Source organism: Mytilus edulis, chromosome 14 (genome assembly GCF_963676685.1).
Source record: "Mytilus edulis chromosome 14, xbMytEdul2.2, whole genome shotgun sequence".
In the NCBI taxonomy this organism is placed as follows: Eukaryota; Metazoa; Mollusca; class Bivalvia; order Mytilida; family Mytilidae; genus Mytilus; species Mytilus edulis.
In genome coordinates, this window is record NC_092357.1 from 31234926 (window position 1) to 31258360 (window position 23435).

The 23435-nt window shown below is 31.5% G+C and overlaps 1 protein-coding gene across 1 annotated transcript in view; it reads left to right on the forward strand.

Moving 5' to 3' along the window:
* The window catches only part of LOC139502917 (transient receptor potential cation channel subfamily M member-like 2), a 69052-nt gene extending 53115 nt beyond the window's left edge, over positions 1–15937 (forward strand). Inside the window, exons 23-27 of the mRNA XM_071292584.1 lie at positions 3234–3408; positions 4644–4800; positions 8189–8376; positions 11741–11867; positions 13746–15937. Of these exons, the coding sequence (XP_071148685.1) occupies positions 3234–3408; positions 4644–4800; positions 8189–8376; positions 11741–11867; positions 13746–13941 (843 nt within the window). The 3' untranslated portion in view covers positions 13942–15937. The remainder of the gene's footprint in view (positions 1–3233; positions 3409–4643; positions 4801–8188; positions 8377–11740; positions 11868–13745) is intronic.
* The last annotated feature ends 7498 nt before the right edge of the window (positions 15938–23435 follow it).

The following is a 23435-nucleotide window of genomic DNA, read 5'->3' on the forward strand; positions in this document are numbered from 1 at the left end:
TTGTAACCTTGCTGAAAAAAGATGTTATAAGTATATCATTTATTCTCACATTCTTTTTAGACATAAATTGCGAATTTTAAATGAAGGCGCACTTAACATGGCATTTGTGTTCATTTAAATTAGTTCATGCCTTGTTTGTTTAAATCAAAATTAAATGTTACCTCTTCACTGATGGTGATCCAAAATATATCACACCATTGACGATATCTTATTTCAATACTCATGCAAGACCGATCGGATTTTGTTTCATTAAGTCTATAATGTTGTGCCTTTGAAAGGAAAGAGGTTTTTTTCTGGAAAATACATATTTGCTAAGCATTATAAATTCTGAATGCATGATCAAACATTATCCAGACATGTTCAATTAGTCATTATTAAGGAAATCATATGTTTACATGGGAGTCTACTCACTACTATCAATCCCAAATTCCGTGACTCAACCATAAATAGGGTGTATTCTTTATTTTTGGTAGCGAATCGTGTATAAACACTACAAAATATGAAAGGCATGTTAAAACCTTTCATGGATAGCTTATCTAAACAGCATAAATTACAAATCAACAAAAATGACGATACAAGACGATGTATTATTTAAATATAAATAAATTAGATACACTGTACCTAAATATTTCCTGAACTGATGTTTCATTTACAGAGTGTTTTTCATCAAAATCATTGATTTAGGGCAAGTACGTGATTTTTTTTATCATCAATCAAAAAGATCGCATTTGCCACCCAAGAATTCGAAAAACGATATTGGAACATACAACTATAACCATAGAAATTAAAATTTGAATGCATTTCATTATTTGGATACTTGAGTCTAATCTTTGAAATTCGGTACCAGCTATTGTAATCATATTCCACTAAATAAGTTTGACCACTGTGTTCAATAACACTTTCAATTTGGTCAGATTCTTTTAATCATATGCATTTGATTTGCAAATAAATGTTTTTTCATAAGATAATTTTACATTTTTTTGTATTTAATAGTCATTGAAAATTTAAGTTCAACCTTGTTTAGTGTTACTTTTGTTGGCTACTATACTTTTATTGCATAATGTTGCGTTTAGCTCTCCAAAGTCATAAGTAATTACAATGAACTAATGCTTCTTTTTTACATTGAGTGGGTGTGTCTTATTTACGGTTGTTGTTTTTCTATACACCTAAGAAGCACAAGAAATATGTTAGGCAAAATCAAGTCGAATATATTGTTTCCCTTTAATTGTCAAAAAACAAACAAATATTTCTTGGCTCATAACACATTTTTTTTTATTTTTTTTTTTTAGATATTTTTTTTTTCAAACACTTTACCCCTACCTCTTAATTCTCCAACACAACGATGCACACAAAACGATGCAAATTTTCGAGGTCCATTAACTTAAACTTTGACAAAATATTCATATTACTCAGTGTAAAATCAGTTACTTAATGTGAACTCGTGCGCACACTTATCATGCGATGTGAACTCGAACCTTCGTACAGTGAAACATGCTTTTTCAAAAGATAAAAGATTTATGGTATTTGTTTGGTTTGTTCTAATGTCTTTATTGTTACAATACAATTCAAACACATGAAAAGTAGGTCAAAGGCAACAACAACAAAACTACTGGTGGACGTTTCGTCCCCGAGGGTATCACCAGCCCAGTAGTCAGCACTTCGGTGTTGACATGAATATCAATTATATGGTCATTTTTATAAATTTTCTGTTTACAAAACTTTGAATTTTTCGAAATACTAAGGATTTTCTTACCCCAGGAGTAGATTACCTTAGTCGTATTTGGCACAACTTTTTGGAATTTTGGATCCTCAATGCTCTTCAACTTTGTATTTATTTGGCTTTTTAACTATTTTGATCTGAGCGTCACTGATGAGTCTTATGTAGACGAAACGTGCGTCTGGCGTATAAAATTATAATCCTGGTACTTTTGATAACTATATAATAGGACGGGTCAAATTTTCATAACTTGACAATTGTACTTAACCTGTTCCGCAACAAAAAGCTATTTCTTTTTAGTTGTATGAAGAATCTTTATAAATTTCAGTCATGTTAATTGTTATGTAAACTGCAGTTATGCTTGCATGCATAGGACCGTATTTACAGTATTGATATATGTATCGTTCCTTAGTTAAAACAAACAAAATGTGATAAGCATGAAAATGCAGTTTTAAAGTTTATTTCAATTGAGGAACTCTCCTTGTTAACCTTTTGATCCTTTGAATAAACTCATTCTAAAAGGTTTATTTCAATTCAACCTTGTAATTATACCTTTGAATATTGTTTTTATTGTTATCAATATTGATGTTGTTAGCAGTAAATTTAAAGCAAATCCAATATAATTGTTGTGTGCAAATGCACATTTTAAAATGATCATAATTTTTCGTATTCTGTACCTTGGTTATGCACATGTTTCCTCTGATTTGTTATGACGTTCATGTTTTAACCTAAATTCATGTTCTATATGTACTGATTGATAATTTAGTCTCAGATGCATAATTTTCCTATTAGTTGTTATTAATGTAGACTTGAATAGCTATCAGTAGCTGTGAGTATTTTCAGATCTGCACCTTGTGTATTTTTGTTTATTGAATATTCAAGAACCTAGCCACGTTCACTGTGCCTTTTTTGCTAGATGTATTTCTATTTGTAACCGTCTGATGAGTTCAGCCTTTCAAATGATTTGTATAGTTCGTTCTTACGTTGCACTGTTTCACCACTGTTCCAGGTAAGGTAGAGGGTTGAGATTCCGCTTACATGTTTAACATCGCTTTATTCTCTATGAATGTGGCTGACCCAATTCTGTAATTCAGTAGTTGTCGTTTGTTGATGTTTTACATACTTGTTTTTCGTGCATTTTTAAACCTGAACTACACCGTTAGTTTTCTAGTTTTGATTTGAATTTGTTATTTCAAGGTCTTTGATAGCTGGATATGCAGTATGGGCTTTGTTCAGAGTTTAAGGACGTACGGTGATCTATAGTAGATAATGTATGTGTCATTTTGGCCCTTTGTGGAGAGTTGTGTCATTTTTAATTATACCACATCTTCTTTTATTTAAATTGTATCACATGTAACGGTTTTATGTTTCTACAAGATCAGCAAATTTTACTAAAAATGAAATCACAGGAGCTATATTTTGTTTAGCTAAGGGAAGTTAGTAGAGTTTTCTTTCATTTGTAATGTATTTTGTAATTATAATCATGTTTACATTATGACTTTTATTGTTTTTTCAGATGTTTGACATCATTTTCTTTGTCTCAATATTTGCTGTGTTTTTATTTGGTTTCGGAGTCATTTACCAAGCAACAATGTTTCCGAATTCCGAACCAGGATTTCAACTATTTAAAGACATCATATACATGCCATATTGGCAGTTATATGGCGAGCTATTCCTAGACAATATTGCAGGTAAATAAGAAGTCTACTTTTAAACAATTATATCATCTAGGGGAGTAACCTCACTCTTGGAAAAAAAAATTAGTATGCACAAGTTATTATTTATTAGCATTGAACTAGCTTATATAAGCTTGTAATCTACGATCCGTATTTAATGTTTTGTTTTTATCATGTTTTTTTATTGTGTGCTGAGTCAAGCAATCACCAGCAGCTGGCAATAACATGTTGTTATGCGAATGCGCTCAAGTCTTTGAAAACTGTACTAAGCCAATACCGAGTGTAAAATCCCACAAATATTTAAACCCCGTCGAACTATGTATTTGACTATCCCAAATCAGTTGTTGTCGTTGGTTTCTGTCTGTCTATTTTTATCCTGTTTGTTTTTTTAATTTTTGATATAGAAAAGCAGGTCATTGTGGTATTTCTTCGTTTGAATTGGTTTACATTTTATCATGTCTCGTACTTTTTACAGCTGATTTTACAATATGGGATTAGCCAATTGGTTCAGATTATTCAAAGTTCAAACATGCCATAGAATAGCACAATGTATTTGTATTCGAGAAAACACTCATAGCCAAAACACTGAGCATTTGCAATGGCAAATCTTATTTACGATTACAGTTATGGTGTGTGAACCTATTCACTCACAGCCAAATACAATTCCGAGGACATTTATGATATGACTGTGAGTGACTTAGTATTCGGCTAAACGACGGACGAGAATTGAAATACACATGCTTAACGTCAGGCCAAGAGCCAATACCGGAACCTTTCTTGACCAATCATAAAAAAGTCATTCCTGATATCTACATCGTTAAATAATTATCAACTTGTGCGTTTCTTTTATATTTCGATCGTTTTAGAGTAGATTCATATTACCTACGAGCAGTTTATGGAATTATTTATCAATTATTCATGCGGGTGATAAACTGTCATACTTGGCAACATAAAAAGTACGTTTTGTTCTAATAAAATAAAAAAAATATCAATATCAAAATCGATCCAAATATGTTGATGAAACAAATTCGGTATGGTCAAAAGAGGGGTAAAAGATACCAGAGTGGCATTCAAACTCATAGATCGAAAACAGTTCGACGATAGCAAAGTTAAAAAGAAAAAAGACAGACAGACAAACAGACAGACAAACAAAAGTACACAAGAAACAACATACAAAACTAAAAACAACAAGAAACCTACCAAGTACTATGCAAAGCTGCATAATCTGTATATCTGCATCTGTAATTCAGGAAAAGAGCCATCTACTTGTACCGATGATGCACTATTATATCGTAATGGTACACTAGCTCGATGTCCAGAAGTCAACCAGATAAATACTTTGTTATTGGCTGTTTACATGGTAGTCACACACATAATTCTTGTGAATATTCTGATTGCAATGTTTTCGTAAGTACATCTTATCACTTACTGTTAATTTAATAGTAAACGAAAATCATAGCGTTTATTTCTTAAATAAATGATTAAATCAAAGATCATTAAAATTTTGTATCTTTCGTCAGTCCGTTGCATTTTTGATCTGATATAGTATCCCCTCATATTGTTTCCTTCTTTATTATTCTAAAATCAGATTTATGGTGTTTATTTTCATTTCTAAATTTCCTCTTTTAAGATAATTTTCTGATTTTTTTCTAATTATATGTTTTCCCTTTTATCTCTTTCCTTCTTTTTATAAGATGCATAAAACACAGTTTGTTCTCTGAATTCTGTAAGTAACATTTCAATAGACATTATTTTGTAAACAAGAAAAAAATATTAGAAAAGGCCAAAAATTACTGTAAAAATCTGAATACTAAAACAGAAAAGTTGAGTAAAATAAATCTTAATAGCGAAATTCCCGATTCTGATATTGAAAAACAAAATGATACTTTAAAAAAATCTTAAGAGGGAGAGATAACTTATAATGAATTGACAACAGCTTTGCGTATAATGAAAACTGAGAAAAGTCTAGGGTCAGATAGCTTAACAAATTTTTTTTTTAAATTCTTATGGACAAATTTAGGAACATTAATTTTCAGACCTGTATAAGTGGTTACAAAAAGGGTTAATTGTAAATACGCCAAAAGCAGGATATTATTAATTGTTTACCAAAGGGTGATAAACCTAGACAGTGCATGATAAATTGGTGGATAATAAGTTTTTTGAATACAACATCATGATGAACTAGGATACAGTTGTTTAGCAGAGGCGAAGCTAAACCCGATATGAATTTTTATTGCCCCAATACATTCCGTATTAGGACAATTGAACTCTGTACATGTGTAACGAATTTATCCTGATTATGTTATAATGCATATTATTATATACAAATTCAATATAAGGACAATACTAACCAAATAAATTTTAGATATTGAATCTGAAACTGTGAAAAATTAAATATATTAGGATTTATAAAGCCACTAAAATTTCATTTTTCATTAGGTCAATGATGTAAGGGCTATAATTCCAATTGATGTAATAAATAAGAGAGATAAATCCAATTGAACTTTTTTTTTGATTTGCCAGGTCTTCTCCTTCTCAAAGATTGTAGAAAAAAAATTGTGATTCCATATCATGGAAATTCAACAATGAATTATAAGACTTTTTTTTTAATTTTGGACACTCTATGAAACATGGGATAAAGACCTTTTACACACATATAAGCTCATCAGTATCCCAAATCTATTCTTTTATCATATTTCTTTCAAACTCAAAGAGACAGTAGACAAAAGAGCCCTTTATCACCTTACACATCTTTAATTGGATGAAATTCTTGGAATTTTAATCAGAAACAATTAAGAAGTTAGAGGAATAAAATTGATGACACAGAATATATTATCTCCCAATACGCAGATTATACATCAATAATACTTGACTACCCAAATCTCGAGATGCATCTATCCGCTAACTTCAAAAATCTGCTGATCTCCATATGAACTTGGACAAAACAAAGGTGGTGTGGATAGGGAATAATAATTATAGTCAGGACACAACGTGTGTACAATTGGGATTGGAATTGAATCACTAGGAGTAAACCTTTTCTGTGGCTTTTTTTAACTATTGTCTATGAATTAAAGACATTAAAAATATAATAGAAATATGGTCGTATCAAACATTAACATCACTTTGAAAAATAACTATCATTAACACACTAATTATTTCAAAAATGGGTTTTAACATTACAAGAACCTTACAAAAATACAACTAACTGTCTCATTTATTTGAGAAAACAAACCTGACAAGATAAAAAAAAAGTACATGTATGTTCTGAACACAAATTAGGAAGGCTGAAAAAGATAAATATTGACAAAGGTATAAAAGGATTGAAACTAATAGGGATTAGACGGTTGCTGAACATGTTGAAAAACAACCGTAAACTAAGCTATTAGGAAGTACTGAAAAATAGTCTTTAAAACCTAGTTTAATAAGGCCCAACAAAAAGATGTAAAAACCCTTTTGGGGAAGAAGTTTTTAAAGCGTGAACAGATTTTCAAAATAGATTTATACCAACAAATGAAGACGAGTTTGCATCAGATTCGGTATTTGGAATAATAAACACATACAGAGCAACATCTATTTTGTACAAAGCCTGGATAGATAAAGGGATCTTTTTGATAAATGATTTATGAAACGATGAGGGAAAACTAATGACTTTTCAACAATTCTAAAACATTTATAAAATTAAGTCAAACTGTTTTACTTATAGTAGGGTATGTTCATCAATACATTCATACTAAAAAAGCTCTAAATAACTATCTATACATAAACAAGCTTTATAAAACACTAGGACAATTTTTCCGAATAATATATATGCTATTTATCATGTTTATCTAGAAAAGTTTCGAAAGATATGTATAATGTTTTCTTAGAAAAAATCAGTTCAAAACTTAGATGTGAAGAAAAATGGTTCTTAACACTGAACAAAAATTCTGATTGGATAACAGTGCAATATGTCTTTTTACTGCGCAAAAAAGCTCAATTCTTTACTGGTTCCAATATAGAATAATACACATGATTCAGGGCACAAATAAATGTTTATTTAAAATTCAGATAAAACAAAGCCATCAATGTATTTTCTGCAACCATTAACCATTTGATCATTTTCATCTAATAAATTCAAAAGATTACAAACATTGATGCTTTCCGTGCACAGACGAAATTGAATGGGAGACCATGTATCTTTAAATGTTACAATCATAGTAGTTTATAAACATTCAATATATAAAAATGAAGATGTTTCATTATTGCCGATGTGATAACTATCCACAAGAGACCAAATGACACAGAAAATTACGACCATTAATCACAGTACAGCCTTCAACAATAAGCAAACCCCATACCGCATAGTCAGCTTTAAAAGGCCCTGAAATGACAATGTAGAACAATTCTAACGAGAAAACAAATGACACTAATTTATGTACAAATAATGGACGAAAAACCAAAAATGTAACTCATAAACAAACGACAATCACTGAATTACATGCTCCTGACTTCAGACAGACACCTATATACAGAATGTGGCGGGGTTAAAAATATGATTGCTATTTCGTACCTAATTGCAGATTTATATGTAAACTGTTGCATACTTCACGAACGATCCATTTTAATTTCATTTCGTATCATGTATCTCAATTCGAATATACAATGTAACATGTTATTTTTACTAAGCAAATACGGTGCAAATTCTTATGCATACGGTTTTTTTTCTCCTTAAGTGTGTATTAGATTGTGTCTCATGTCACTAAATTCCTCGCAAAACATCTGGTATAAATTATAAAACTACTTTTTTATATATTAGGCATACATTTACCAAAGTTCAAGACAACAATGAATTGGTTTGGAAATACCACAGATTTTCCCTTATACGGGAGTATTATGATAGATCGTCATTGATACCTCCGTTAATTATCATCAGTCACATAAAAAAGTGTGTTATGTGTATAGCATGTAAATTATTCAAAAAACGTGAAACAAAGAACAAGTTTAGTAAGTAGTTTATACAATACGAATTACTAAAACAACGTGTCAAAGAGCAACGACACAGATAATGTGTTGAATCAACAGAACACTTCAAAGCTTTTCCTCCTTACACAAGTTACAAATCTCATTCATGCAATGACATAGCACAATATAGTAAAATATATATTATTCCATAATTCACTAGGTTACCGAATTGTGCTTGTCAAGTTGAATTTTTAAATTGTTTTGATAAATATCATGTTGGCTACAATAGTTGAAAATATTATGCAAACAATTGTGCAAATCGTTATACAAACAGGAAATTTGGTAGATAAATGTTGTTTAAATGTTTATGTACTAAGACGCTGCTGGTCATACACTTTCATTTGTAATATGGGAAACGATCATTCAGCATTTCAATTTGGCTACATTTCATAAGTCATTAAAAAGATGTGTTTTATGTTTAATCCAAAGTAACAATGTGTAAAGTTTTATCATTTGCATCAACTTATCCAGATATATCACTGACTTTGTTCAGTTCAAATGATTTAAATGTATGCACACAAATAAAATAACAAACAAAAATAAAACAAACTCCGGCGAAAATTCCAAACGGAAAGTTACATACCAAATGACACATTAAAACGCTGTAACACATTAAACGAATGAATAACAACTGTCAATTTCTTGATTTGGCGCAGGCATGTTCCTATGTCAAAAACACTGGTTTTAAAGCTGAACCTCCCACTTGTGTGACAGTTGTATGCTATTCCATGATATCGACAACAATGTGTAAACAAAATACAAAAACATTATAGTAAAAAAAAAAATCTTTTTTAAAAATGGGTACATCTGTTAGCATCAGTTAACATTATGGGATGTTCCCAATCATTATAAATAAAATAAACATGTCAACAACAAAAAAAGGAATGACGATAAAGCTTTAATTAAGCAAACACGAACGAAAAGAATACACAAAACTACCACAGTACAATTGAACAATGATGGGTTGTATAAGTACCGACCCATGTCAAATGAGTAATCCTCCTTATCCAGAAAACATAAACATATCCAAAACATACCTGAACGAACTAAATAAATTGAGGAACGAGGTAAAATTATATTGTATGTTCCTGTCCTATGCCAGGATCCTATAATTCAGTAGTTGTCGTTTGTTGGTGTATATTGCATTTGTGCATTACTCAAGCCGAATGTTTTTTTTGTGTTTTTATTTCTGTATCTAAGTTTGTCAATTTTGGACGTTTTCATAGCTCAATATTCGGGGTTTTGCATAATTATAATGAAACTGTTAGCAGAATATCAATTGTCGGAATACTATGCATTTTCTACGTCCGATATTGTTTACTTTAGCTGCAAGTAGAAACACTTTTCGGAATTTTGGTTCCTCGTGACGCTTTAGCTTCGTATATCATTTCTATGGTCGACTTCTCTTGTTTGCTTCTAGCGCCACCCATACATCATTTGAAAAAAACGTGCGGCTGGTGTTTACAATTTTAATATTAGTATAATGATCAAATACCAGAAAAACGAAAAAAATAGCTCAAAAGTATTTTCTTTCGGGATACCTCTTTCGTCTACATAGTTATCAAAGGTACCAGGATTATAATCTGCATATAATCTACATACCAGTTCTACAGTCATGCCTTATCGAATATATATTATGTACGTGCTAATATTAAATAAATTGAGGAACAATTAACTTGTATGTTACCATTTACAATGTACGACTAGCTAAGTAATGTGTATTTCTTTACAGTTTACAATAAATTATAGCTTGTTTTTTTTTAAATCGTATGTGTATGTGTCTGTCTTTATCTCATGATTTAAATTTTGATTCAACTTATTAATATATTTACGGGAAAATCATTTTTTTTTCGTTTTTCTCAGGTCAACATTGTACAGAAGAGGGACGAAATATACCAGAGGGACAGTCAAACTCATAAATCGTAAATAAACTGACAACGCCATGGCTAAAACTGAAAAGGACAAACATACACACAATAGCACACACGACACAACACAGAAAACTAAAAAATAAACAACACGAACCCCACCAAAAATTAGGGGTGGTCTCAGGTGCTCCGGAAGGGTATAAAACTGATCCTGCTCCACATGGGACACCCGTCGTGTTCCTTATGAGATAACAAATCCGTTAAATCGTCTAATTTGGTAGGTCACCTATGAAAGATAAGGGGATTGTAGTTACGACGTAAGGGACATATCCGATATCATTTGTGAAATGGTTATTCCATAACGGTAATCCAACTCGTGATGGCGTCCGTAAAATTTACGAAGAGATGATCTCAACTTCACCATTTGTAACTGTTGATTTAATAGCTTCCTTGTGAGCAACAACCCTCTATCAACAAAATCTTGTTAGGAAATGCAAGCACGGGAATATCGTATCAATTGGGAGATATATACACCGTTTTCAGGTGCTGCTGGAATGTTGCTACTTAGAAATGGAAAGTTCACAATTGTAAAGCTGAAATCATCTCTTTTGTCGTTAAGTTTTGTTTTTAATCGACCCTCAGTGTCAATTTCTAGATGTTAGTCAAGTTATGAGGCCGACTTAATTGTAACTGTTGTATCGTTTATCTCTTGTTTAATGGGATAGATGCGTTCGACATAGTCACTAAATTTAAAATTAGTTAGTGAAAGAACATCATCTATATAGCGGAAAGAAGAGTTAAAGAATATTGCTAACATCTTATTTTTCTTCCTAAGAAGTTCCTTTATGAAGTCAGCCTCATCATAATAATAAAAAACAAGTCGCCAGAAGAGGGGCACAATTCGTTCCCATTGGAATGTCGATAGTCTGTTGAAAAAAACGTCCTCCAAACGTAAAAAAATATGTTGTCAATCAAGAAATTAGGCATCTTGATAATGTCAGTTTTAGAGAATGTTTGTTTAAATCAGAGTGATCCTTTACAAAGTAGGATTTATCCCTTCCAAAGACAAGATACGTGTATCTTAGTTGGCCATCCGTTTTTATTAAACAAAGCAATACCAACTCTTTCAATTTGTCTTTTAGTTTGGAATGTGAAATATAAAGTGTAGAAAAGTCATTTGTTTTAATACTATTACAAGATGAAAAAGAGTTAGATTGTATGTACTCTAAAAGATCTTTGGAATTGTTAAGTATCCACATCTGATTCACACCAACTCTAGAATAGGCAGTTTCACAGTAACTTTGAAGCCCGTCTTTGATTGCTGATAAACAGTTTTAAATAATTAAGAAAGTGGTTTCGTAGAGCACTTGGAAGACCAAACAACATACCGTTGTTTGTATAGATTTCAAGTTAACAGGAACGAATTTAGAGTAAAACTAGCACACTACATCTACAATTCTAAAAATATATCATTTCAGAAATCAGTAATAAACCAGAAAGTGAGCAATTAGCTATTTTGGAAAGATATTCAGTGTACAGACATCTCAATTCATCAATCCGGTTAAGAAGATATCACGCAACAAACACAGAGGCTGAAAAAGACGGGTATATGTTGATACTATGTGTTTATATGCTTTTTAATTTGATCACCTTTCAAATTTTTCGATGACTTGTGTATGCCATCATAATGTGTAAACTTTGTTCACAGTATTTTAACATTTAAAAAGGGAAAAGGCGTATAATTGACAATGACACAACTCTGCAAAAGATACCTAATTACACAGGAATTAACAACAGTAGGTCATTGAACGGCCCCTAACAATAAGTAAAACGATACCAAATAAGCGGCTGTAAAAGGCAAAGGTAAAATGAAGACATTTAAATGAAAAAAAAAACCTGCCTAATTTATGCACGAAACCGTAACAAATAAATATGTATCACAACAATATTTGACCACCACTGAATTACTAGCTCCTGTCTTTACTGGAAAAGGGGCAAAATATATAAGTTAACCAGGATCGCTCCTATATGTCAAGGCATAGTAAACAGTAAACAGGTGCTATCTCGTTTAAATAAGTTTTCAATAGGTACAACCAAACTTCAAAACTCCATCATTATATCTTTGATAGGAATTTAGTAAAAGTTTTACGTGATTTGTGGTATAGCAGTTCCTGTGTTAATAATTAACCAGTAATACGAAGATTACGTTTCTTAAAATTCCAAACGACAGAAGAGACAAGGACAAAGCGGACGAGTTGTGATATCTATCAACACCGTAAGATGCTGCCAAATGTATATCACTCTTCAAAAAAGAGAAAAATTTAAGGAATTGTTACTTTTTGTTGAAATTTTAGTATGAACTTTTCCGTGTAAAACTAAACCATCCTAATTTTAAAAAAATAAAGTTTTTGCGGTTTACATTTGATCTATTTAAAGTTAGTTCCATTGAGAAATTAAGGCAGCATATGTAGGAAATTTCTTATTCGTTTAACAAAATTATTTACCACGATAACGGTAAGAGTTTTCAATTAAATGCAATAAATACCTGTCTTTACTGGAAAAGGACATTCATTTAGTGCACATGTACTTCCTATCACATTTCGTTAATATGTTGCCGAAACGAACATTAATAGTAACAGCTTCAGGCATCTCATTACACCTCCAGTAAGTATATCTAGCTCTCTCTTTAGAGGGCTAGGCTTTAAATGAGTGGCAACAAATACATTTGCATTCAGATTTTGCAAACGACCGTTATTGAAAAAGATTGTGTGTAGGTAAAGTGAAAAGAGGCAAAAAAACTTTTCACATAATCAAAAGCAAGTAATTGAAACATATAAAAACGAAATTACACTTCAAAATGGTTTATTTTACTAGGTTTTTTTTTCATAACAAAAACTAATGAAAGGTAGAAGTGAACTATACAATAAATTGTAGAACACTTCCTAGAGTCCGAGAAGAAACAACCTTTAAATGATTTTTTTGTTTGTGTAGGCTGGGTAATCAATACATGTAAGAGACCCTTAAATATTAAGAAGAAACCTTACACTTTGATGTGTTTATGATATGTGTGTTAACTAAAGAGTAAAATCAAAATAATACTGAATTCCGAAGAAGATTCAGAGCGGAAAGTCCCTTAACAAATGACTAAATGACTCTCTGTGTGACTGAACATGAATTTAAAATTCCATTATTCAGAAAGTCGGTGTAAAATTTACGGCATACCATTTACACAATCTTTTGCAGCGTTGTCCCGTACAAACACGAACCACTTTGAACGTTCCTGAAGTGCAATTTTTATTCTAGAAATTGGTGTATTGTGTTCATGATGTACTCTTTTGTTTTTAATTTCTATCAACAGGATTATGGAAACAATTAAAATAGCTAATAAAAACACATATAATTTCTTTTGATATTTGAGACTCGCATTTTTGTAGAACACACTGTTGATACGTTGTTCTTAAATCGTCTTAAATATTGTTCTAGATTTGATACCAGTTATACACAAGAAGCAGACATTAGCTTGGAAGAACAATTTGACTTATTGACGTCTGAGGTGTATAAAATGCAGAAAAATCAGGAGGAAACTATGAAGGATGTAAAAGAAATAAAATCAACCAAACAGAATCTGTTGATAATCGATCTAAATGGAGGTTCAGCGAATCGAACATATAAAATATGAAATGCAATTGAAAATGCAAACGATCACGAAAACCAACTTCCGAAGACTTTATATGAAACAAAAATAGGCGGCGGTTGCGGTAATGTTAAGAGATACCATGCGCAAGAAGACAATTACAATATTTGTATATGCCATTAGTATTATTTTGTGCGTTCGTTTGGTTTTCTTTAATCTTGATAATGTGTTTGACCAAACACAGTGGTGTACAGTGTGTATTGCAGGTTTTTACTTCTTTTAAGGAGGTATATATTTTTAGAAATATTATTGTTTTCCGTAAATACAAATGTACTTAAGGCTTTAAGATTTAAGTGAAGTGATTCGTTTTAATACGCCCAACAAGACTTATTAATTGTCTTTATACATGATCTATATATTATGCAAATTCTCGAAGATAATTCGTCTCAGCAACTTGCATCAGAAAACTATGGAAAGCCAACGGGGTCAAAATTCTTAATTCGTAACTTGTAACTGTGCAATTTCTAAATTGTTAATTCGTAAATTGTTAATTTGTAACTTGTTAGGTGTTGTCAAATTCATAATGCTTAATTCGTAAATTGTCAATTTGTAACTTGCACCTTTGTAGTTTCAACATGCTTAATCGGTAAATTGTCAGTTTGTTATTTGTAACTGTGCAATTTCATAATGCTTCATTCGTAAATTGTCGATTTGTAACTTGTAGATTTAGATTTCAAAATTCTTTATTGGTAAATTGTCAGTTTGTTATTTGTAACTGTGCAATTTCATAATGCTTCATTCGTAAAATGTCGATTTGTAACTTGTAGATTTAGATTTCAAAATTCTTTATTGGTAAATTGTCTTTTTGTATATTGATGTTTTGTAACTTGCAACATGTGACTTGTCGATTCGTGAATTGTCGATGTGTGAAATGTCGAAGTGTTAAATGTCATCGTTGTATTATGCTAACGATCATTATGACGACAGATGGCGCTCGGCTTCTTCTTCTGTGTATAATCCTCCTGTAAGTAGGAGCACAGTTATATGGAATACATACCAAAGGAGTATAAATCAATTATGTACAGCGCATACATATAAAAGATAACAAATAGATAAATATATTGTTGGTTTTATATGGCATGTATAAAAGGGACTCGGTTATATATTGAGGTAACCTCGTATAAACATGTTTGTTTACTGTACTGGTCACCAAACCTGCAATGAGGTGTGTCACTTCCTTTATTAAGGTATATAGATGTGTCGCTGGAACGGGCTTCCTTACCACCTCGCAAATAAATTACTGTCACTTGGCAAGAAATTTCTACTTAATATTTAACCGGGTCAAAACAAGACTAAAAAAATTAAATATAAGACGGTGCTGGAAAAATACTAATATTGTCCTGGGCCCGCAAATTAGGACTCAATGTATAGTGTAATTTTTGATTTTATAAAAATGGATAATTACCACGTGAATCACTGTTTACATTTACTCGGAAGAAGTTATTCCTTATTTTGATTGGTCAATTTGGTACCTGGATACAGGACGCTCTTATATATTTCTTTGTTTCGGGATTTGCGGTACATTTGAAATTTTTCGTTGAAATTATTTACCCTCCCACCCGCCGCATACAACTGTGTGAGTTATGAATTTTATTGTATTTAATGTACTTATTTATAAGATGTGCTTGTGTATACTGTGGCTAGCTCATGTGTTTATTCGAGCTGTTGGGATGAATATATTTATCATTTTTAATGGCTAGACGCTATATTTGCTCTTTAACATTAACTTTACATGTTATATGTGACTGTAAGTGGTATAGTCGAGTGTTTGTCCTGTGCTGTGAAATATATTTGTTTGTCTTGTGTATATATTGTGCCGTAATAAAATTGAGTAACTTTGATTTCTTTTGTGAGAAGCCTGGTAATTATGGCAGAAATGGTTTGACAACCATCATTCATTAATATTATAATCTCAATATTAAAATTTCAGAAAAGAATGTAATTATCTTATATGTTTTAATACAATAAACAAATGGATGAACAGTCTTTATTTATTTGGTAATGAACATAAATCAGGAATCTGATGTACAGTAGTTGTCGTTTGTTTATGTAATTTAAACGTGTTTCTTGTTTCTTGTTTTTTTTATATAGATTAGACTTGGTTTTCCCGTTTGAATGGTTTTACACTAGTAATTTTGGGGCCCTTTATAGCTTGTTGTTCGGTGTGAGCCAAGGCTCCGTGTTGAAGGCCGTATCTTTACCTATAATGGGTTACTTTTATAAGTTGTTATTTGGATGCAGAGTTGTCTCATTGGCGCTCATACCACATCTTCCTATATCTATAAAAAATGTTTAATGATATCATATAAGTTTTTTGTAAAACAAACTGAATGAAAAAAAAATTTAAACGAGCCACCTAGTTAATATATACTATATATCAAAACTGTGTTGAATATGCACTATTTTGTAATAAAATCTAAAGGAACCAGAAAAACTTATCGAGGCCCTAAAATTTGAGATATTGTCAACCGGAATGCGAGAAAACCGCATATATTTTAATGGTCAGGTCAATAATGGGATATCATATCGTCAATAGTATGGGACCAGTTCACATCTACAATCATCAATAAGCTTGAAAGAATACAGCGACAACCTGTGAGATTTATAACAGGAGAGTACAAATCCAGAGAAGTTGGTTGCGTCTCAAACACGCTCACCAAACTGAAACTACAGGACATACAGACAAGACGCTCAATTCAGAAGCTAATATTTCTGTACGAGGTGGTCGCAGTGCTATAGAACCAGCCAATTTAAAAAATAGCTCGTCCAAAAAGAACACTAAATTGCTTTCAAGGGCCCGATTTGACAATTATCAGTCAAGAAATGTTGTGAACAAACATGCAGATAAAAAACTACACGAAGTGTTTTGAGATCTCAACGAGTAAAATACAACAATATTCTAACTCATTTTTCGTATAAACAGTATTCGAATAAAACCACATTGAATAAGCGTAGTGCGTACACCGAGCGTTGACAGCCGTTATAAAACTACTCTCGTGCATCGTCAATACATCGACGGCGCTCTCTCTACCGTTGTATTAAAGCTGGTATTTGTATCCAAAACGTTCTCCTACAGACACAAATCTAAAAGCTAGGATCATGGTACAAGATCGAAATATACAAGGAGGTATCTATATATTTTTTAATGACCATGATCGTTAAACTATGAAACTGTTTTTTTTTACTACACGCGTCACCTACATAAATTTGAGAATGGAGATGGGGAATGTGTCAAAGAGACAACAACCCGACCATAGAGCTGATCACAACCGAAGGCCACCAATGGGTCTTCAATGCAACGAGAAACTCCCGCACCCGGAGGAGTCCTTCAGATGGCCCCTAAACAAATATGTATACTAGTTCAGTGATACCGGACGTCATACTGAACTCCGAATTATACACAAGAAACAAAAATTAAAATTATACAAGACTAACAAAGGCCAGTGTTTTTTTTTAAATCTCAACCCCCCCCCCCCCCCCCCTTCTTAATACTCCAACTTTTAAACAAATTGACGCCCTCTCCCTCTGACTTGTCAGAGAAAAGATCTGGCCATATCGCCATTTGCATGAAAGAGGCAATTATCTCTTATATGGTTACACTAATTATACCCCATGCAACGAAGTTTCGGAGGGTGTAATGTTTTGACCCGTCCGTCTGTATGTCTGCCTGTCCGTCCGTACGTCAGTCCATCGGTCCTGTTTCTTGTCATCGCAACTCCTCTCAAACCACAAAACAGAATTTCATGATAATAAGGACATACTAAGTAGATTTACACATCGACAAGAAATTACAATTCATTTTTTTTTCTAGAAGTTACGCCCCTTTCAACTTATGTGCTTCGATATACCTCTGCAACAGTTTGTCGTCGCAACTCTGAAATCACACCACAGAATTTCATGAAACCTTGTAGATAATAAGGACATACTATGTAGATGTACATATAGACAGGAAATTATGATTCATTTTTTTTTCTTATACAACTTTTTGTTCTTACAGTTATTTTATTTCTCCAGTGACAATGTAGGGACGTGGGGTATGTGAGCGCGCTCACTAAGGTTCTTTAATTTTATTTCTCCATGAAAATATTTGCACATTATTTGGGGTTTTGCCAAAGGAGTATGTATTTGGTCATTTTTAGAGTAAAATTATAGCCTGTGATCCTGGCTGACTGCTCGACAGAAGAGCCAGGCGGAATACAACCTGGTTTGTCAATAGGATATTATGATTATATTGTTACGAATTCATTGCAAATGATGTTTTATTTTATATTTGACATGCAAATTCAAGAAAATAGGTATATTGATTAACATCCAGAATCATTTCAGTTAATTAACGATTGACAACATGTTAGATTTAGTAAGGTTGCCGGGATATAAGGAGGTGTGGCACCAGGTGGGGTTCATATCGGGAGTACGGGACATTAAGCAGCTTTTGAGATCGAGGGACTCGTGAATATTATAGTCTTTTTGGTTGTACATTTTTATTGTAGGAAATCTGGTAGCGGCAATTTTTAAGCTTCTTGACCAGAAAAAATCAATATGCATATATATTAATACATAAAATTGAGAATGGGTCAAAGAGACAACAACCTGACCATATAACGACAACAGCCGAATAGAATATATATGTCAGCCCTTTCCTGTCAGAATAAAATGGTCCGATAATAGTATTTTATGATTTATAGAAATCGTTTATTACTAGTACCTGAGGTTTTCAGTAATGATGTAGCCTTTTAAAGCCGACTATATGGTATTAGGTTTTGTCATTGGTGAAGGCCGTAGGTTGCCTTTAGTTGCTTACATCGACTTTATTAGTACTTCGCGTTGGTAGATAGTTGTCTCATTGGCAATCATACGGTTTATTACCGCATTTCCTTATTGTATATACCTGAATAATCCAGTCGTAATATTCCACTGACCAACGACTATTTCATTAACCCCGTAATTAGGAGAGTCTCAATTACGTTAAGGGACTGAAATACTCGGGATGTTTTTTTTTTATATAGTTTCCGTTCTCAAACGAAAGTCCACATCAGTAAACAAAATAAAACTGGGATCCTGTAAACATGCAATTTTTGTTTTGCTTTTTTCAGACGCATTTGATGTAATTAATGGATTAAAATTACTTAGGTATATATTCCACATGGAGGTACTCCGACTTACAGGAGGATTATACACAGAGGAAGAAGCCAAGCGCCATCTGTCGTCATAATGATCGTTAGCATAATACAACGATGACATTTAACACTTCGACATTTCACACACAGACAATTCACGAATCGACAAGTCACATGTTACAAGTTACAAAACATCAATATACAAAAAGACAATTTACAAATAATAAAGAATTTTGAAAACTACAAGTTACAAATTGACAATTAACAAATGAAGAATGTTGAATTTTGATACAAAGATACAAGTTACAAATCGACAATTTACGAATGAAGCATTATGAAATTGCACAGTTACAAGTAACACACTGACAATTTACCGATTGAAAATGTTGAGACTACAAAGTTGCAAGTTACAAATTGACAATTTACGAATTAAGCAATTTAGAAATTACACAGTCACAAGTTACGAATTGACAAGTTACGAATTAAGAATTTTGACCCCGTTGGCTTTCCATAGAAAACACATATGGAAAGTTGTGTTAATGTTAAACAATAATTCAAAACATGTGAATCATAATTCATACTACTTATTATATTTCAAGCTAAAGAATAATTTTTTTATAGACACAACATTTGAAATATTATCAAAATAGCTATGTCGTACAAACAGATGACGTCGATGATTATCCTTATAGGTTTTCCCTGTCTGTTTTAGTTTGCTCTGCATTTTATTAAATTAATAATAAGAGCAATAACGTTAAATACAAGTATAATTGACATGAAAAATATATAATTGATCCTTAGTTATAATCAACACTATAATGACTGACACTATGTTGTGAAAGAGGGACGAAATATACCCGAGGGACAGTCAAACTTATAAATCGAAAATAAACTGACAACACCATAGATAAAAATAATAATAAAAAACCCAGACAAACAGTAGATCACATGACACAACATAGAAAACTAAAGAATAAGCAACACGAACCCCTTAAAAAACTAGTGATGATATCAGGTGCTCCGGTAAACTTATACACACCATTACAAGTATATAACTGTGTAAAAAGAAAATAACTGAACGTTCTAATCAAGATCTATTGTTTTCAGCTTCGCTATGTTCGAACTCAGTATTGTCAAATGTTATATAACAAATGCGTGGCTGAATATTTTTTATCTTTCATATATGTTAAAAAAGGACCAAAGGAAATGTCAAAATTCTAATCAAATGAAACGAGACAAATTACTGTTCGTCAATGTGTTTAGTACCACTGTGTTTTATCATTTATATACTGTCTTTTTTCCGAATTACTTTGACCTTTCACGTAAACATGAGCAGAATAATAGAAATATGATGCAATTCGTTTAAGTTGCATTGCACTTAAACCTTTCATATCCCTGGTCCCGTTGTTCATTTTAAGAGCTTGCTGCACTGTATAGGTTTCTGGCATTGTTGTGTTTTCACTATTGTTTGCCTTCATGATTAACTTTTTGTTAATATAATAACATTTATTGTTCTCCAAAAAAAAAATTAAATTGTGATGATATGCAGTTAATTTTAATTATATTTTTAATTTGATGATTGATAATGTTTAAAGTCACAACCACGTATATTCCTTACTTCTGAAACAAGAAAAAAAATATAATGATATAAACAATATATTTTAATAACAGTTTGCTGTGTTCATATATATTCTTTAATAAAACAAAGTTTGAATACTCTAAAGAATGGTTTTCCCTTTTCTCCCATTGTAGACAGTATTTACTATCATAATGATACCGACATACATTATCTAATTACTACCACAATTTTATATTAATTAGTATTGTATTTTTCATTGTTAGAAATAAATGTTATATCAGCATTAAAAACCTAATTATATCCTAATTCTATCCTATTGTTTTCGAAATATTTTTCAAAATTTAATTCTAACTTAAAAATCCTATGATTTACTGATTTTGTAGACTCTTGAAATTGTGTATTCCAGTACTGTTTGTATTGGTCTTGTGATTGCAACTTTAGTGCATTTTTTAACCATATATCTTTACCAAAACATTGATAAATCCGAATATTTGAAAAACCACATTCATCCAATATATTTTTAACTTTACTCACAAAAAATGAACATACATTATTAACAGTAAATAGTGTTTTAATAGTGTATATGCGATAGAAGATACCTTAGTCTCTTTAGCAGATACTTATTTACACCAATAAGATACTTTTTTTTAATTTAAAGGATATCTACCAAGTTCTCCGTATACCATATTGCATACAAAAAGGGAAATACAATTTGAAGAAGGAATTTGTCATCAACATTTTAATGAGGCAATATTTGGTTTTGAATGCAGTACGTTCTTATCTGTATTTATTTCCGAACTAATCAAATACGATTTTCAAATAATCAAACTGAAACAGTAAAAATTTGTTTCTCCTTAAAATCTTCTTCTCTAGTATTACAATGATTCCAAGCCTGAACGAATTTCAATGACAAAATGAATTCTGAATAATGAAGTTGATTCCATTTTTCGGTCAGTTGTCTGTCCCGACAAGACCGAACCCCTTTACTCAAACGGGCTAAAATAGTGCTTACATTAAACTACCGTCATATGCCATATTTGTTTTTTTTCTTAACAATTTCAGGTAGTAAGATTTTGTTTTAAATCGAGTTCATGAGAAATTATGCACTTTTTGGTCTTACAGTAAACATGTTATTTCACATCAATCAAATGTTGTTTTTGCAGACTCATAATCAAGAACAGCTAGAAAGACTAGCTTGCAGACTGTTGAAATACTAATGTTGACAAACTATAAAACAATATCATTTTTTTTTCTTTTACTCTAGAAATGATGAACGTACAGTATCAAAATTAATTTAGCTGACTCATTACACATGAACTGTATAAAAACAAAACGAATGGGACATTATCGTTAAAGTCAATACAAATCAAGTATTTTATTACATAAATCAATTCCGAAAAACACTTTAAAATTTTTATGATTTTGGATAATCAAATTTTATTAAAACACTGTATCAATAACATGATATTCATAAGATAGATTACTAAAATATTGAATCTGAATTTTCATAAGCAATAAGGTTAATCCAATCAATTATGTTGGTTTGATTATTCACGACTGAGTAGTTGTGAAATAAGTTACACGTGCCCGCATTATTTTATAAAAATATTTAATATCTATTTAAGTTCGTTTTCATAATTTTCCAAAAGTTACCACTAAAATATACAACGGGAAAAACATCTAAACATTTTTCCTGTGTGTATATATACGATGACTTTGACAAAGAGTCGTTGACGCATTTTGTATGTTCTGAGATGTCCAAAGTGCACCTAGAAGGTCCTTGACAGTGTTAAGACGTTGATATGCAATTGTATTTTTCTGTTTTGGCACATACTTATATATGAACCAACATAGATTCGATTTCTAATAGGGACTATGAAGGAATGGATATTTTAAAGTCTTTATAAATTCCATTGACAGCACAACACTAATCCAAATCTGATTTCAAGTATTTCGTGATTCTAAAATACGTTGTTTTTTTGCAGGAAATACAATTATATCTTTTATCTGATGTGACTTTGAAACACTGACTTACGATTTATATTGTCAGCAAAATATCATAAAATAAAAGGGATAAAAAAGACGTATTTCCATTTTTTTTACAACATTGTTAATTCTTTAATTATGTGGCAATTTTCTAGGTCAGTGGCGGATTCAGGGGCCGACATATCGTACGCTTCCCCGTTGATTGGATAATATATGATTTCAAGCATAATAAAAATCATCATTTTTGTTATCCTCGCTACTTGCGGCGTTATTTCTTAGACTGTATGACACAGCTAGTGAATTAATGTAAATGTCCATTCAATGTATAGTAATATTTCTTTTACATTACTTTTTTATTCTTAAATATAAGCATTGTTTATTTCTGTCTGACAAGCACACATATGGACCTTTTCATTAGTATAGACAGTCCCTGGCCTACAACAGTAACAACGTCCTTTTGATGATCAATTCATAAAAAAACCAACTAAATTATGTGGACAGTGGGTCATCGCACACATCTATTTTAAAAGAATTCATTCAGTAAAATTTAAGAAAATAAAAGAGACACATGCATTCTTTTTTGTTTTAATTTTATAATTATAATAAAATGAGCCGAACTTGTATGCAAACGTTTTATGGAAATTTGTGACATAGCCCATTCATGAATCCTAATTATGTTTTTCTTGATAATTTAGCAAACTTGTGTTTCTTATGTTCGTAAATACATACAATGTTGACAAATTCCCCATTTCCTTTCTCAGTTTTATAATTCTTAATTTTTCATAAATGAATTGAAT